The 14,321-nt window shown below is 40.8% G+C and overlaps 1 protein-coding gene across 6 annotated transcripts in view; it reads right to left on the bottom strand.

Moving 5' to 3' along the window:
* The window catches only part of stxbp5b (syntaxin binding protein 5b (tomosyn)), a 35,705-nt gene that overhangs the window by 5,636 nt on the left and 15,748 nt on the right, over positions 1 to 14,321 (bottom strand). Inside the window, exons 13-27 of one of the 6 annotated variants that reach the window (XM_030082087.1) lie at positions 13,231 to 13,298; positions 13,047 to 13,087; positions 12,732 to 12,952; positions 11,676 to 11,860; positions 10,715 to 10,840; positions 9,430 to 9,581; positions 8,595 to 8,678; positions 6,933 to 6,995; positions 6,773 to 6,832; positions 6,612 to 6,659; positions 4,741 to 4,791; positions 4,393 to 4,488; positions 3,295 to 3,534; positions 1,780 to 2,137; positions 632 to 797 (exon numbers count right to left, since the gene is read on the bottom strand). In XM_030082087.1, coding sequence (XP_029937947.1) covers positions 632 to 797; positions 1,780 to 2,137; positions 3,295 to 3,534; positions 4,393 to 4,488; positions 4,741 to 4,791; positions 6,612 to 6,659; positions 6,773 to 6,832; positions 6,933 to 6,995; positions 8,595 to 8,678; positions 9,430 to 9,581; positions 10,715 to 10,840; positions 11,676 to 11,860; positions 12,732 to 12,952; positions 13,047 to 13,087; positions 13,231 to 13,298 — 1,959 coding nt within the window. The remainder of the gene's footprint in view (positions 1 to 631; positions 798 to 1,779; positions 2,138 to 3,294; positions 3,535 to 4,392; positions 4,489 to 4,740; positions 4,792 to 6,611; positions 6,660 to 6,772; positions 6,833 to 6,932; positions 6,996 to 8,594; positions 8,679 to 9,429; positions 9,582 to 10,714; positions 10,841 to 11,675; positions 11,861 to 12,731; positions 12,953 to 13,046; positions 13,088 to 13,230; positions 13,299 to 14,321) is intronic. The other 5 variants (XM_030082088.1, XM_030082089.1, XM_030082090.1 and 2 more) reach the window with 5 other exon arrangements.

Raw genomic sequence — 14,321 nt, forward strand, 5'->3', positions numbered from 1 at the left:
TAGATGAGGGAAAACTTCTTTTTCCTGTTAAACTCCGCTGTAGCTGCAGCTGCTTTTTAAATGCAGCACCTCTGCCAATTTTGCCAACGGAAAAATGGAGTTACACCCTGAAACAATAAAACAAGACCTGACATGCACTGTAAGTCGCCACTCCCGCACTGTTAATGTGTTTTAGGGTGGAATTTTCTTTTAAAACCCTTTTGAAAGCGCAATTCCCCTGATGTGACTTCTGAATCATTCTCGATATACATTCTTGGGAAATCTTGTGTCCTCAATGACACATTTTACTTAATATCTAAATACCGAGGATGGACGACTGATGAAGATCCCAACAGTTTTTCTGCAAGCTGAGCTGCATCAGTTGGTAACATAGCGGACAGGAAGTGGCAAGCCCCAATATCAAATAGCAGAGTGACACATCATGTTCTAATGACACGATAATCTGTTTTACAAAATTGATTGAACCAGCTGGGAAATGTCTTATCTGATAGTGTATGATGTTCAAGCGCTCCATTTATAAGGATGCCTCTCTATGCTGACGATCTTGTTCTCTCCAGGACAACTACTTTGAGATGTGCTAACCCTTTTTTAAAATCTGATTAATGGACTGATTTCATTGAGAGTATCGGACCTGCAGGTTGTCGCAGGTCTCCTGGCTGTAGGTGATCCTCTGGATCTCGGTGGGCGAGGTGAGGTACAGGGCCTGGCCCAGGTTGGAGAAGCAGAATGTCCTCGCTATCCGCATGTCTGTAAGTGGAAGGTAGTTCACATCCAGCAGTGGCCGTAGACTGGGCAAACTGGGAAAAACACAAAGACAGGCAACGCAAGGATCACCACATAGCTGAATGCTGGATGTTTCTCTGGTGGGGTTTTATAACGAATGTGCATGTTATTGTTGTAAGTTTGTGTTTGTATGTGAGGATGAATTCATGAGTGTTTTCATTCTCTTTCCGTTGGCTTGTACCATATTTCTACTTGTATATTTCTCTTGATTCTTGTTAAGGTATTTTTATGGTTTCTCCTTCTTTTTTTATGGCTGCTGGCACCCTTTCACATACTAGATGAAATGAAATACATAAATAAAGTTTGATTTGATTCCCTACATATTATTTGTTTTACTTTAGAGCACATCGTACCTTTGTTTAAAGGCATTTGGGTTTGCCCTAAAGGTACCTGTAGGCAGATATCAGTATCATTTTTTGAATAGATTCTTCTGATAGCCAATATTTTGAGCTAATATGCAATACTTCATAAAATATTTTCCATATTTTTCATGTCAGAAATTACAAGTATTCAGTGTTTACCAAGAATGTTATTCTTATCAGGATGTAAAAGCCTCTAGAACAGCATTTAGACCATGAAGAGACACTGGGACTTGGGATAGATAATTGCATGAAAACACATGACGATTTACAAAAAAATAATACTGAACATTTAGATCAATAAATGAAACATTGAAAGTAACAAAATTTTTCCCTGCACTTGGTTTAGGATGACATGTCTGGCCAATAATCTTATGGAGTCCAACAGGGACCTGTTATTTCATCAAATCAACCTAAAAATTAGCCTAACCTGTATTATCATTTTGCCACAGCAGTGCCATTATCAGTAAACTTTATATATTGATAAGATAAACTCTGAAGCAAGCACTCAAGTACAAATTATAATGACAAAGGGGCATCAAGGGACCAAGAGTTATCCTAAATCTGCACTCCTATTGTGAAGGGAACAATTACAAGCCTTTAACTGGGAATAATAGCTGAGGCGTGTTGAAGATACCTCAGGGTCATGATGTGCCCGTTAGCGCAGAAGCAGGCGATGCAGCTAGCACCAGCCATCTGCACGACGTCAGCCCTCAACACAAAGGAGCTCTCTGTGATGTTGTGTTTGTAGATGTCGGCCTGAGAGGGCAAGGCCACCACCTTGGCCTGTTTTTCCGAGCAGACCACAGCATACTGGCTGTCCTGGCCCTCTTGTGAGGAAGGAGGGGAGGCTGGCCTGCGCCTCCGGCTCTTCTCCTTCTCCTCATCTGAGGCGTTGGGGTCATACCATGGCTCATAGGGAGGGGGCAGCAGAGCTCCAGTGGCATCTAGCAGGGCCATCGTCAAAACCCCTCCTTTGAGTCTGACCAGAGTGCCTGCAGACAGAAAAACAGAGACAGTTTAGTTTAATGCTTAAGTGATCCTAAAATTACTATCTTTCCACACTTGCCAATACAAACATACTGTAACACATTTTTACTGATTTAATTCTTGCTGCTAACGTGAACCCAAAAACTTCTGGTCTTTGTGGCCATGTAAATATGTATAAAGCTGCAACCTCATGAATGCCTCAATTAGGACAGCATTATGTAAAAGACTTGTGTCTTTGATGCTTGTTGATACCAAACAAGCCCTAATGTTCTCTGCCTTTTATGTTTGCTTACTCAACGTGAAATGTTAAAAATAAAAAGTTAAAAAAGTAGCCTATTAAAGTCTATAGTCTATGAAAAAATAATGTTGGAAGAGAAAGCGTTCAGGTGTTAAATAACGTTTGTGATGATAAAGCCAGCCCAACCACCAACTCCAGGAAGAGCCTGTGACTGTTATCATGCTTTTATTTTTAGGATTGCACTTTCTCTTTAACACAGGGCGTACTAGTAGTATTATATTGCATTCTGTTTAGGCTATCACAACTGTCCAAAACCTTATATCTCCATAACATCAACTTCAGAAACTAAGGGAAACAGTTTTGCCTCTAGGTCGCCTTTCTGAACCCATACAGAAGCATGCAAATACTCAAATTGAGTTAAAACGTAGTTAAAATATGAATATTCCAGATACAAAGTTTTCACTGGACACAGATGAAATCTGTTGGGGTGTGGGGGTTGATGGAGTTTTTAAATCTATACCAGTGACTTGATGATTACTACACAATTGTTGGCATTATAAAGTGACTTTATGCCCACAATCTGCTTTGGAATAAATTTCAAGACTCTTCCAATCTCCCACCTCCACCTACTTTAAGGTGTTCAGCATTGCAGGATGGAAAATTGTGCTTTTAGTAACCAAATTTGCTGCACTTTTCTGCTATGCCTGCTAAACAGCCTTGTTCAAGTCAAGTCATGGGATAGGATTAATTTTACAGTACTGAGTAGGAGGAGTTTAGTTCTATCAGTGTTATTGTAATTCTTGCTAGTCGCCAGTAGAGGTTGATAAAGGTCAAAGATGACTTACTGTGCCTTTAGACTTCCCCAATGGTTTCCAGATAACACACACACACACACACACACGGGCATGACATCCGGTTGCTCACCACAGGAGGAGATGCTGACAGGCTGCTGCAGCCTCTGGTCTCCACTGGGCGGCAAGCTGAGGGCCACCACCAGCACGGAGCCCTGGGTGGTTCCCACCAGCAGACTGGGGCTGAGCAGGTTCTCCGTCTTCCTGGGGAAACTCTCGCAGAAGTGGAAGGAGGAGATGGCCTCCCGAGACTCTCTGTCTATGCTGGTCACACTGGAGCTACGCGAGCGGCTGAATGAGTTATCCTTGGCATCTGCATGGCAGGAGTGGGTGGGCCATGTGGGACAAAAGGACAAAATGAGGGGAATTAGAAATGTGAAATGAAAGGGATTAAGAAGAAGCAGAAAGGCCTTTTTTCATGCAGAAAAGAGAATGAGAGCTGTTAGTTGCATGTAAAACCAGTGAGCCTGGCTACAACACAGAGATACATTGCAGTTTTGTGTGTTTATTCTGTTACACATGCCGGTCATGATGCTTTACATGAAGTCCAGTGTAAGTTTCTTGCACGGTTAGAATGAAACACAACCTCAATCATATTCAAGTCATGAGCCAGGTAAGGACAAAAAAATGACACACCCTTCATCTGGTGGCCCACCATGCCCAAAAAAAGGCCTTTTGACATTGAGATGCCCTTGCACTTCACAACCATTTGCTTTAAACAGTTTCCAATTAGTTTTTCCACTGATTCATGACAACAATATTCTCAATATGAAAGAAAAGAAAACGTATTACCACCGTGACTCCCGAGACAGGACTGATAATTAAGGACCAAGAATTATTCATGGTTTGTTACTGTGGTGACAGAACCAGCTTTTACTCTCTCTAACAGGAATATAAAAGATTTAAAAATCATGTGACACAAAAGGGAGGGGTGAACACACTGTCCAAGTGTGTTTTTCAGAGGAAAAACTGTAAACAAGACAAGCAGGATTTTCAACACCGAGTGCAGTCAAGACAGCAGAACTTCCTCAAAAACAGAAGGAAACAAGTCATCGTGAGTGTGTTAGTGTTGCAAGGCTAAAACCAGTTCAGAAGAAGGCCCCAGCAGTGGTGGGGGTTAGTACCAGTTATCCCACTTCAGCCCAAGTCAGACCATGGCTGGTCCACTCACTGGAGTTGAGGGCTGACACAGATCTACGGACGTCCCTTCTCATACAACAAAAGCGCTTCGAGGACGGGAGAGAGCGCCGCCGTCGCACCCTCTCCTCTGCTCACAGTGCAAACAGAGATAGAGTGTTTGTCTCGACTTGCATCGTCACAGCACAGCAGGAGTCTCACATTCACACCGACATGCTATTAGACGATAAGCACACACACACTCTCACACAGCCATTTTGACACAGTGGACTGAAGAAGCTCAGAGGAAGGTAGGTTCAAATAACAGAAGCAGTGAAGCCACACCTGGAAGAAAACACAATGGTGCTTGGAGACTTAAAGCTGACACAGAGTTAGGGCTTACCCATGTCTGTCTTTTGCTCAGTAGGCGAGCTAATTTTCCACGACATCCTGGCTGTAAAAGAAACAAATACCCCGACTTTACGCAAACAAAAATGACGACTAAAAACGGTTAAACCCCACGGTGAACAATCACATGTTCTTTAAATAAAGCTATTAAATCATGATTAATAATGATAATAACTACTTTATTAACTTCATAGGAACAAATACAGGGTGTCTACAGGTATCAGAGGGATGAATTTGATGCTTTAAGGCCTTCTTTTAAGAATTTCAACAAAATTTAAAATCTGATCATAGACTAATTTTTTTTTTTTTCCAATTCAAACAAGAAATGCAGTTACGTACTACATATATTGGTCCAGTGCAGAGGTGAGTTTTAGGTAGGAATATGGACAACTAACCATATCATCTCCACCTAAAACTATTATTATAACCGCTTCCTTTAGGTTAGATGGTAAAAGTGACTGTAATAAATCTAACCATTGCTTTTTCTCCTTGGGAAAAGTAAGTACAGCGATTTTCTTAGAATCCTCTCCACAGGTTAAGTGTGGCAGGTAAATACACAGTGAAGTGACTTGTGTTAATCTGCAACTGGCATTTTCCCAGCAGATAAGTGCAGTGGGTAAGAATAAAGTCAGTATATCTGCTTAGGGTTTTATAACACCTGAAATGTTGAAGCAACTGACTCATTCTGACCAAGAAAAGGAAAGAAATCAAATGTAATGCTTATGTTGGAATGAAGACTTCAGAAACTCAAATTTCAGAAGATTTAAGACCTAATATTGAATTTGGGAGTTTTTTAAGACCTGCAGACACCCTGCAAATAAAATCACAAGGCTATTATTGACAAATTGAACCATGCTTTAGAATCACACTTAGGGTGGTGATACACAGGACAACTGTTGAGGATGTACACTGTATATGCGCGATGTAGGCACATGGGGACAAGTTGTACGGGAAATGGTGCTCAACACGACTCAGCATTGTTGCCTCAATCACAGAGGAACATCTTGTCGGGAAAAAAAAAAAAAAAAAACGAAATGGAAATGGCTTTTCTCACTTTGCTGCTCGTGACTGGGAGCCTTGCCCATCTCCATTACCCCAAAAGTTGCCTGGTACAGTCTATCACCACCCTGAGAAATACCCTGAGAATACGAATGAGACTGAGCTGAGAGGCATCACAGGCAGCCACAGGGCCTGTAACATCAAACAAAGCAGGAGGCAGTCAGGAAATAAAAGTAATTAGAATTCAGTAGACACAGTTATGCAAAGGGAGTAGGAATGGAAATATATATATATATATGCATATATATTGGAGAATAGTCAAGTGGTTTAAACAGAACTGAAGCCCTGCAATCAAAACATGGCATTGAGCTCTGTATCTACAACAGAAGACAGAGAAATCACTTAAAAAAAATTGACTTGGTTAGACATTAGTATTGTGAAGAGATGAATTAGGCAGATTTTCTATGCTTTTGAATGAGCAAAGTAAAAATTCATTTCCCCCGAAAAAAGAATTTGAAGACACACTTTCTTCTTTTATCATGTTTCAATTCTCAGAAGTTGTGCCACCTACAGTACTTTGGGTACAAGCCGCATAGAAAATCTACAAAAGATGTTCTTCTCTCATGCAATTGTTGACAACTTAACCTGATCAACTGAATTAAATCAAATACAACGACCCAACACCTTATGATTAGTAAAAACAAAACAAAACAAAACATAACATCTTTTTTCTTGTATTGGCACAAGATGCACGGATTGATGCTGGATTAAGGCACAGTGTGGTTAGACGAGCACAAGGTTGTCATTTGCAGAAAAAAAAAAGAGAGTAAGAGATCAGAAAGGGAATATGTTTGGATTATACACTACCAAAGTCATTGGCAACCGTCTTGGAAAACCGTCTGCTTTTGGACTTCACTGTGAACGGGGTTCAAAAAGACAAAGCAGACGACATGAGCTGTTTTAAATGCTTGACTCCATGTGGACATGCAGTAAAAGATGTTCTTTGGTTTCGTGATTCCATACAGTACCCCGCTCTATGAAATTCTGCTGCTTTGGCTCGTCATCAGAATTGCAGGGCGAGGGAGTTCCTATATGACAAGTAACAGCATTTGAATTTATTCTGAAAGATTTTTTTTTTCTTTGGTATGAAGCACTTAACACTGTAATAATAAAAAAAAAAAGGCTTACCTGAAGTTGGTGATTTGCATCGGTCCTCTGAGGCGTTGGATCCATCGTTGGAATCGCACAGCGCTGCGGGAGTCACAAAAGTTTTAATCAAACACGTCTTGCCAATCTTGCCAACTCCTACTAAAGCTTTAACAATTCCTGCTTTATGTGTAGCGAGAATAATTGTGATAACCTGCCTGGGCCAAGTGAGAGGGGGGCAGCCGGCCACGTGGTACAGTTAATATTTGCAAAGTAAACTCGAGTTGGGTTTATTATCTGTTGACCCGAGGTGTTAAGTGTGTTTGTCGAGTCAAGAGGCTGGCACACAGAGTCTGGAGTCCATCCATCTGCACCTGAGTCACGTTCATACACACTACACTCTTCAAGAGTTTGCACAGGAATTCGATATTAACATTTATCACCTTTCGGTAAAATAACACTGCGATCGTAACACACATCTCTGCTAAAAACAAGCTTTTGTTTATAGAAAACTTAAATTATTATTTGAAGATTTTAGAGTTTGTCTGACGTCATATAATTTATCTTTTACTGATGTGTTTTTTACAGTTTGATGACATTTTTCTGTTCATTTAATTGTTTTTATTTGATCATTTATTTATTCTAATTTTTTTTGCATGTAACTTCGGTGCACTTGAAAATGAGTGCCGGTGCTCTCAGCATGTCTTCTGAGAATTAAATAAAGGTTGAATTAATGAATCAAGACCTGACATTTGCATTCAGTTCAATGGGATGAGCATTAATCTGATTTATGGCGCAATTTTGCATAAACGAGTCATATCATGATACACATCCTGCCCCACCACTGACACTTTTAAATCAAATTTAAAGACTCGATTTTTTGTCTCTTGCTTTTTTTAAGTCTGAGGTTGCCTGATGTCAAGCGCATTCATAATTTATCCCTAACATCCTCTTATTCAGTTTTAATCTGTTGATGTTTTATTCAGTTTTTACTTGTTTTATTAATGTCCTCTTAACTTCTTAATGTCTTATTTTAATACTTGCTTCTACCTTTTTGCGTATGTGCATGTTTTCAGTTTTAGTCTTGGCTTTTATGTATTACTCTTTTAATCTTGTACATTTGTATTGAAAATCCTTCTGCCACAAATGTAAAGCACTTTGAGTAAACTTAATTAAAAAAAAAAAAAAAAAAAAAAAAAAAAAAAAGACGTATGTGTTGTGATATTGAGCTTTACTTGTGGAAAATAAGCATTTTTAAACATTCTTCACCCATTACAACTAAAAACAGCTCTGATTTATTCTAGGGCTTCCAAACACTATAATCTAAAGCCTTTTACAGCCTCAAATTACAGTACATGTGGCACTCATGTCAGCTGCCAAATACTGCATCAAAAAGCTACAATGACAATAATCTAGTGAACCACGAGGGAAACAAAGCCAACAGTGGGGAGGAAGTATTCAAACAGGAGGCTACAATTACTGCAGTCAGTAACTGGGCCTTGGATGCAGGCCGAAATGCTTTAAAATACAGGCCAGTGTTAAAAAGCATCAGTCATTATAAGGGCATATTACCTACAGTGCTACCTGTGGTCTAATGCTACAGGTGTGACAGACACTGGACACAAAAGTAGGACTTAGAGAGGAGATATGACACTGAGGGACACGGGGAGGAACAGACAGACCGACCGACACAGCGAGACTTACTGAAGTGAGAGAAGCGCAGTTTTTTCACAGACTCAGTATACAAGTTAGAAAGGCTGGACATGCAAGACGTCACAGTTGGAATGTCTTTATGGAATCACAGAGAGAGACCGACGGTAAAAAAACAGTGAGACAGAGAAATGCAAATCATAAGTGCAGAAGAGAAGAGAGCCAGTGGAAGTCAGAGGCCAGCTGCTGGACTCGGAGCGTTTGAAATGGCACACTGGGGCAGATATTTTTTCTCAAATGCAGTTCTGGTAGTTTTGTATGAATTCAAAACGGCTTGTTCGTGGCAGGCTTCAGTCGAGCAGCAGGCCTCTGACACCAAAATGAATGAATACAGAGACTGAATGGTAGCAGGATAAGGCACACAGAGAAAAAATACATTAAAGACATGACAGAAACAAAGAGGCTGAATCAAGGATGTAAACAACTCTTGTAAATTGTCTTGACATTTGGAAAAAAAAAAAAAAAAGTATTGCAGTCTGCAGCAGTAGCAGCAATGATAACACATCCTCTCACTAACAAGCACTGCGTTTTTACTGTCCAACTGAACAGATGGAGAATCTGTCAGTGATGCCCCCTGTTGAGGGAAAAGAGCTACTGCAGGGGGTGGTGCTCATGATGTGAAGCCAAGCTGGCTGCCAAGAGTCAGCCCGGCCTCTCTTGCTCACCTTTAACAACCACTACCACATAGCTAATTTACTTGCTTTTGCAACAGAAAGGAATATTACATAAGTATCAAATCAACAGAGGAGACATGAACATCAGCGACAAGCAAGCTGGTGCAGACAGGAGATGTGACATGTGACCGAGCGAGGCCGACGCCGCAGCTCACCTGCAGAGGGCTGCCGGGCTTTGCGGGGGGAGCGTGGCTGCCGCGGGTAGGGGTCGGAGGGGCTGTACAGCTCCGTCGTGCCCATGTTCAGCAGCAGAGTCTTCTGGAGGTAGTCCACCACTGCTAGACCACTGCTGTTTCCAAACACCACACTGTCACACAGGAGGGGCAAATCAAGAGTGAGACGCATCGAAGCCTCATATTGTCCTTTACTCGTCACTCTGCTGTTTGCATAAGAGTCAACGATGCTGACTTTTTTTCAGCACTTGCACCACGATAATGCCTGGTTCATGCTTTCTGTGAGACAGGAAGCAATACAAATGCAGGATATCTACAGCACAGGTATCAGAGAGTTAAATTTTACACATTTTAACATTTTTAAGACAAATTTTAAACAAATTTAAGGCTGAGTTTTGGACGAACAATCATTATTCAAGTAATCATAGCAGGAAAGTATAACTGCAAGAGCTATATGTTTGGTCCAGAGTACAGGTAAGTTTTAGGTAGAAATACGGTCAGTTATTAACTAGATGATTCTGTGAACTGTTATATAATAGTTTCCTTTAGGTTAGATAGCATATGATAGCTATGATAGATAACTATGCCGGTATGTGCCTCATGTGCTTTTCCATTCACACTTTTCCACACATTCATGGCAACCAACTCCAGTAATGTGGTGACGCTGTCGAAAAATCCACCTCCAAATCCAAGAAGAAAACTATTTGAGCCAGTGGTTGCAGTTATTCTCCATTCAGACAGTCCTGGATGGGAACTCAGCAACAGAATAGTGATGTCATTTGTGTTATTTCAAATTTCAGGTGTGTGACTTTCACATGCAGTTGATATGCCAGGTTGTTCCAGATGCAATTATCAATTCTTTGTGGCTGCATGAAACATAAACCATGCTTAAGTACCAATATAACCAAGTCAAACACAACATTCACCATTTCTCTTTTACGTAAAGTTAAGATATGATTATGGTTACAACACACAAAAGAATCCAATTTTGCTATTTGATCATCTAAATCCGATATGGAAGTGGGCTGGCTCAAAAGTGTGATAGGAATTACGTTCATTTTGGACATAATTTGCACACAAGCAATGTATAAAGCCCCAGGAGATGCTTAACAGCCATTTTCAGGCCAAGTGTGGAGTTAAAGCAGGTAATCTAATCAAACCCGATCTATAGATTTTTATCTTAAAATACAGGATCAAATTCATAAGTGTAACTGTATCCTTCTGAGAGAGGTAGGCATAACATTTCTGTGTGTGTGTGGAGACTTACAGGCCATAGGAGGAGTTGACAGCCAGGCTGGTGATCTGCTGAGGTGGCTCCCCGCTCACCCACACCAGTTGGATCACCAGCTCCACCTGGTAGCCTGGGGACTGTTTCAGCGGGGAGCTCCGCACCCTGCATCAAACACACCGGCAGGAGACAGAAGGCTACACCTTACTGGCTTTCCAGGCATAAATTACCTTTTGGGAAAGCTATACAAAGAATCCCTCCCTGTTACTGTAATCATTACGATCTTGCCCTTCGATTTTCAATTTATTTATTTTTTAAACCAGGCGTGAATACCATGGAGGATTTCTGCAGTACTAAATATTCCCTATTTCTGCCAATATGACATGCCAATGTATGAAATCGTTCAAATTTGCCCTGGTTGTGGATCTTATCAGGATTATCTCAGGGAGAGCATCATCCAAGCCTGTTAAAGTAGGATGAATCTTGCAGTTTTGCTTGAAAGAAAATGTTACATAAAATATATATGGTTTGTTTTATTTTATGCGTGCATCTGCCAGTGGGCCTTCACAATAAGAACAGACATAATAATATGTTCCTTCCCTTACAGGAGAGACTTGATGTTTTCTGCAATTAGTTGGGAAAAAATGTGCTTATATCTGTATCAGCATCGGCAATCAGTCAAAAGAGAAAATAATGTCATGTCAGATATTGACAAATTATTCAATATCATGCATCCCTATCTTTTTCATTAAGATCCTGCTTTATCTATAGGGTTAATTACTTGAATTCACACCTGGGAGATGCCGTGTGCAGCTTCAGTATTCTTTCATGTGCTTACTGTTACTGGTAATTTGACATAGTAGGACACTTGTTTCCCCATTCATGCAAACAAGAAATACTACAAAAAAAATACAGCCCAACTATGTAATTCATATGCCAAGTCCCTTTCGATCTCTCTAAGCTCACTGCACAAATCAAAAGACAATGTAACTGTCCGTACTGCAGGCATGGTATGTTGTCCCGGGGTCCGTCAGTGGAGTTGCTGCCGGTGGAGGGATGGGTCGGAGCCTCATTCTCCTGGGGGCTGGAGGAAGCTCCTGGGGTGGGCAGGGTGGGGGTCTGATCCCCTCCTGGGTCAGGGGAGTCCACATCGCTCAGCTCACACTGCATACGCACCTCCAGCAGCTGAGAGCACAGCAAAGATGACTAACAGTTTAGCAAAAAGACACAGTTTCAGACATATGTTTCACAACACGGCAAATTCAGTTCTCTGGTGATGGTCAAGAAGACTGGGGCTGAAAGATAATTCAAAATTACTCTTTATCGTTCAGTGAAATCTTATCTTGATATGGTGATGCTAGGATGTCAGAATACACAATCCTGTAGTGTAAACTGATGGCACGAAATATTTCAAGGAACATTTTTTGAAAATTTGGGTTTCGTTTGACAATACATCACATATTAGTATTCAGTTCAGCAGGGTGAACATTAATTTGATTATTTAACAATATTTTGCAGACAAATCAGATCACGACTTGTATGCATACAAGTATGAGAGTTGTTGGTTTCACTATCCTGATCTGCGTGACGTTAATGCAAGAGGCATTATGTAAATTTAAAAGAAACAGATGTTACCAATTATTTTGAGATTTTAAATAGTGGGAAAAAATGATAAAATCCAACTTCCCATGTCCCAAGACTTTTTAAAGATTGATTTAACACATTTTTATTACCAATAGATTAATAGATCAATGAATTATTGAATTGTAAACATCAATAGATTAATGAATTCACTGAATTAATTGATTTCAGCGCTTGTCAAGACCGCTACCTCTGGAAGTAACTGTGACTCTTTTCACCTTGGATGAAATCAGACCCAAACACTATCGTCCCTCAACTGTCCGAATAAAGAAAAACTGAGTGCACTGCCCACATTCAGGAAAACAAAACAAAACAATGCGATTCAAATAAAGATCAGTGGTGGGAGGACAGATTGCCCCCAGCTGATGATTTCAGAGTTTCTGACGCAACATCATCGCGGACCATGATCGGTTACCTGCACGACTTCAGTGGTGACTTCCTGTTTGCTGAACCTGTAGATGATGACGTGAGCCGAGACTCCGGCCACGCAGAGCATCCTGCTCTCCGGGCACCAGGACAAAGTCTGGATGGCGAACGGGTCCTCCTCCACTATATCTGTGCTCGGCTTCTCCTCCTTGCCGCGCGCCCTCTCAAACACCTTGGCAGTCTTCAGCTTGTACAGTACTTGGAGCATTACTTTGGGAGGAGGCAAGAAAGAGGTTAAGATGGCATTGTCATCCACTGTCTGGAGTTCATGCACCCACAGCAGCAAACAGGTCACAATACTCACATGCAGAGGCGTCCCAAAATTTGATTGATCCATCAGCATGTCTATTTATTGAGGGAAAAAAAAGGTAGACGGACATTAAAACCAGAATATAAGTCATAATATTCATGCTGAGTGTCCAACATTTCCATGTGAATCAGAGTCATGCTGATGATTTCTCCCTAATAAACTTTAGATCTATACTCACCCAGTGATTATGATCTCTGGGTAGCTCTGTGTGCCTTGGCCCCAGTTTCCCCCACTAATGGGCCATTCCTATTATAATGAGAAAAAACAAGTTAAATTAATGAAAGTATTCAAATGTGAAAAAGGTTTCATATGACAAAAATGCATGCTTCTACCATTTTAGCTACACAAAGTATGTTTCAAAAACTAAATTCACGCTTCCCAGGAAACTGAATCTGAAGGGAGTATAATATGTAACTAAATGTAACTAAAAGTTGGCTCAGGTGGCTCAAATCTAATTCTCTTGCATGTCCAGTATGAGTTTAATAAATTTTAACGTCTGAACAGCACCAAACGACATGGGAGTCGACCTTCTCAGACCAAGTTTCGACCACATTTGTAGGTGGTTTGAATGAATTTCATCTCTGATTTCAAGCTTGTTTCTTCAGTCGCTCCCCAAGTGATACACATCTCAGGGAGCCCAGGAAGTGCAAAGAGAAGAAAAGAGAACATTTCGAGGCGATGGTTTACTCATTTGTGTCCACGAGATATAACTCGTTCACTCAATATACCTAAGTCGCTGCTTTGTCTGATTTGAACGGCAGTCCACAACACCGAACGAATAAAGTGGCAAGACTCCCACCAAAGAAATAAATAAAAAAATTATATAACAGCACAAGCTGTCAGGATCTCCGGGTGTGGACCGACGACAGGAAGCAGATCGGCGCCCGGAGATCCTCAGGGACAAACATTGTCTGTTTGAGTCGCAGTCTGCTCCCGGGAGGAAGAAGAGCACCGTGGCCACAAATTAACAAAATTAGGAATTAATTAAAAATGTGGAAAGGATTTAATTTCATTGATGGAACGAGTTATATCTCGTGGCCAGGAATTTGTAAATTGTGACTTCGAAATGCATTTTTTTCAGTGCACTTCTTGTGCTCCGTACATATTAAGAAACAAAAAAAGAATAACATGGAGGAGAGTCAGTAGGAGAAGTGGTTCATAGATAAACAGAGAGTTTTTTTGTTTTCTTTCATCCATGTGCAACTAGAAAAAGCCTAAAAAGGAAAATGCGTCTGTCCAAAATGTTGCTGATCATAAATGTCCTTGTGT

Source organism: Myripristis murdjan, chromosome 22, assembly GCF_902150065.1.
Source record: "Myripristis murdjan chromosome 22, fMyrMur1.1, whole genome shotgun sequence".
Taxonomy (NCBI): domain Eukaryota; kingdom Metazoa; phylum Chordata; class Actinopteri; order Holocentriformes; family Holocentridae; genus Myripristis; species Myripristis murdjan.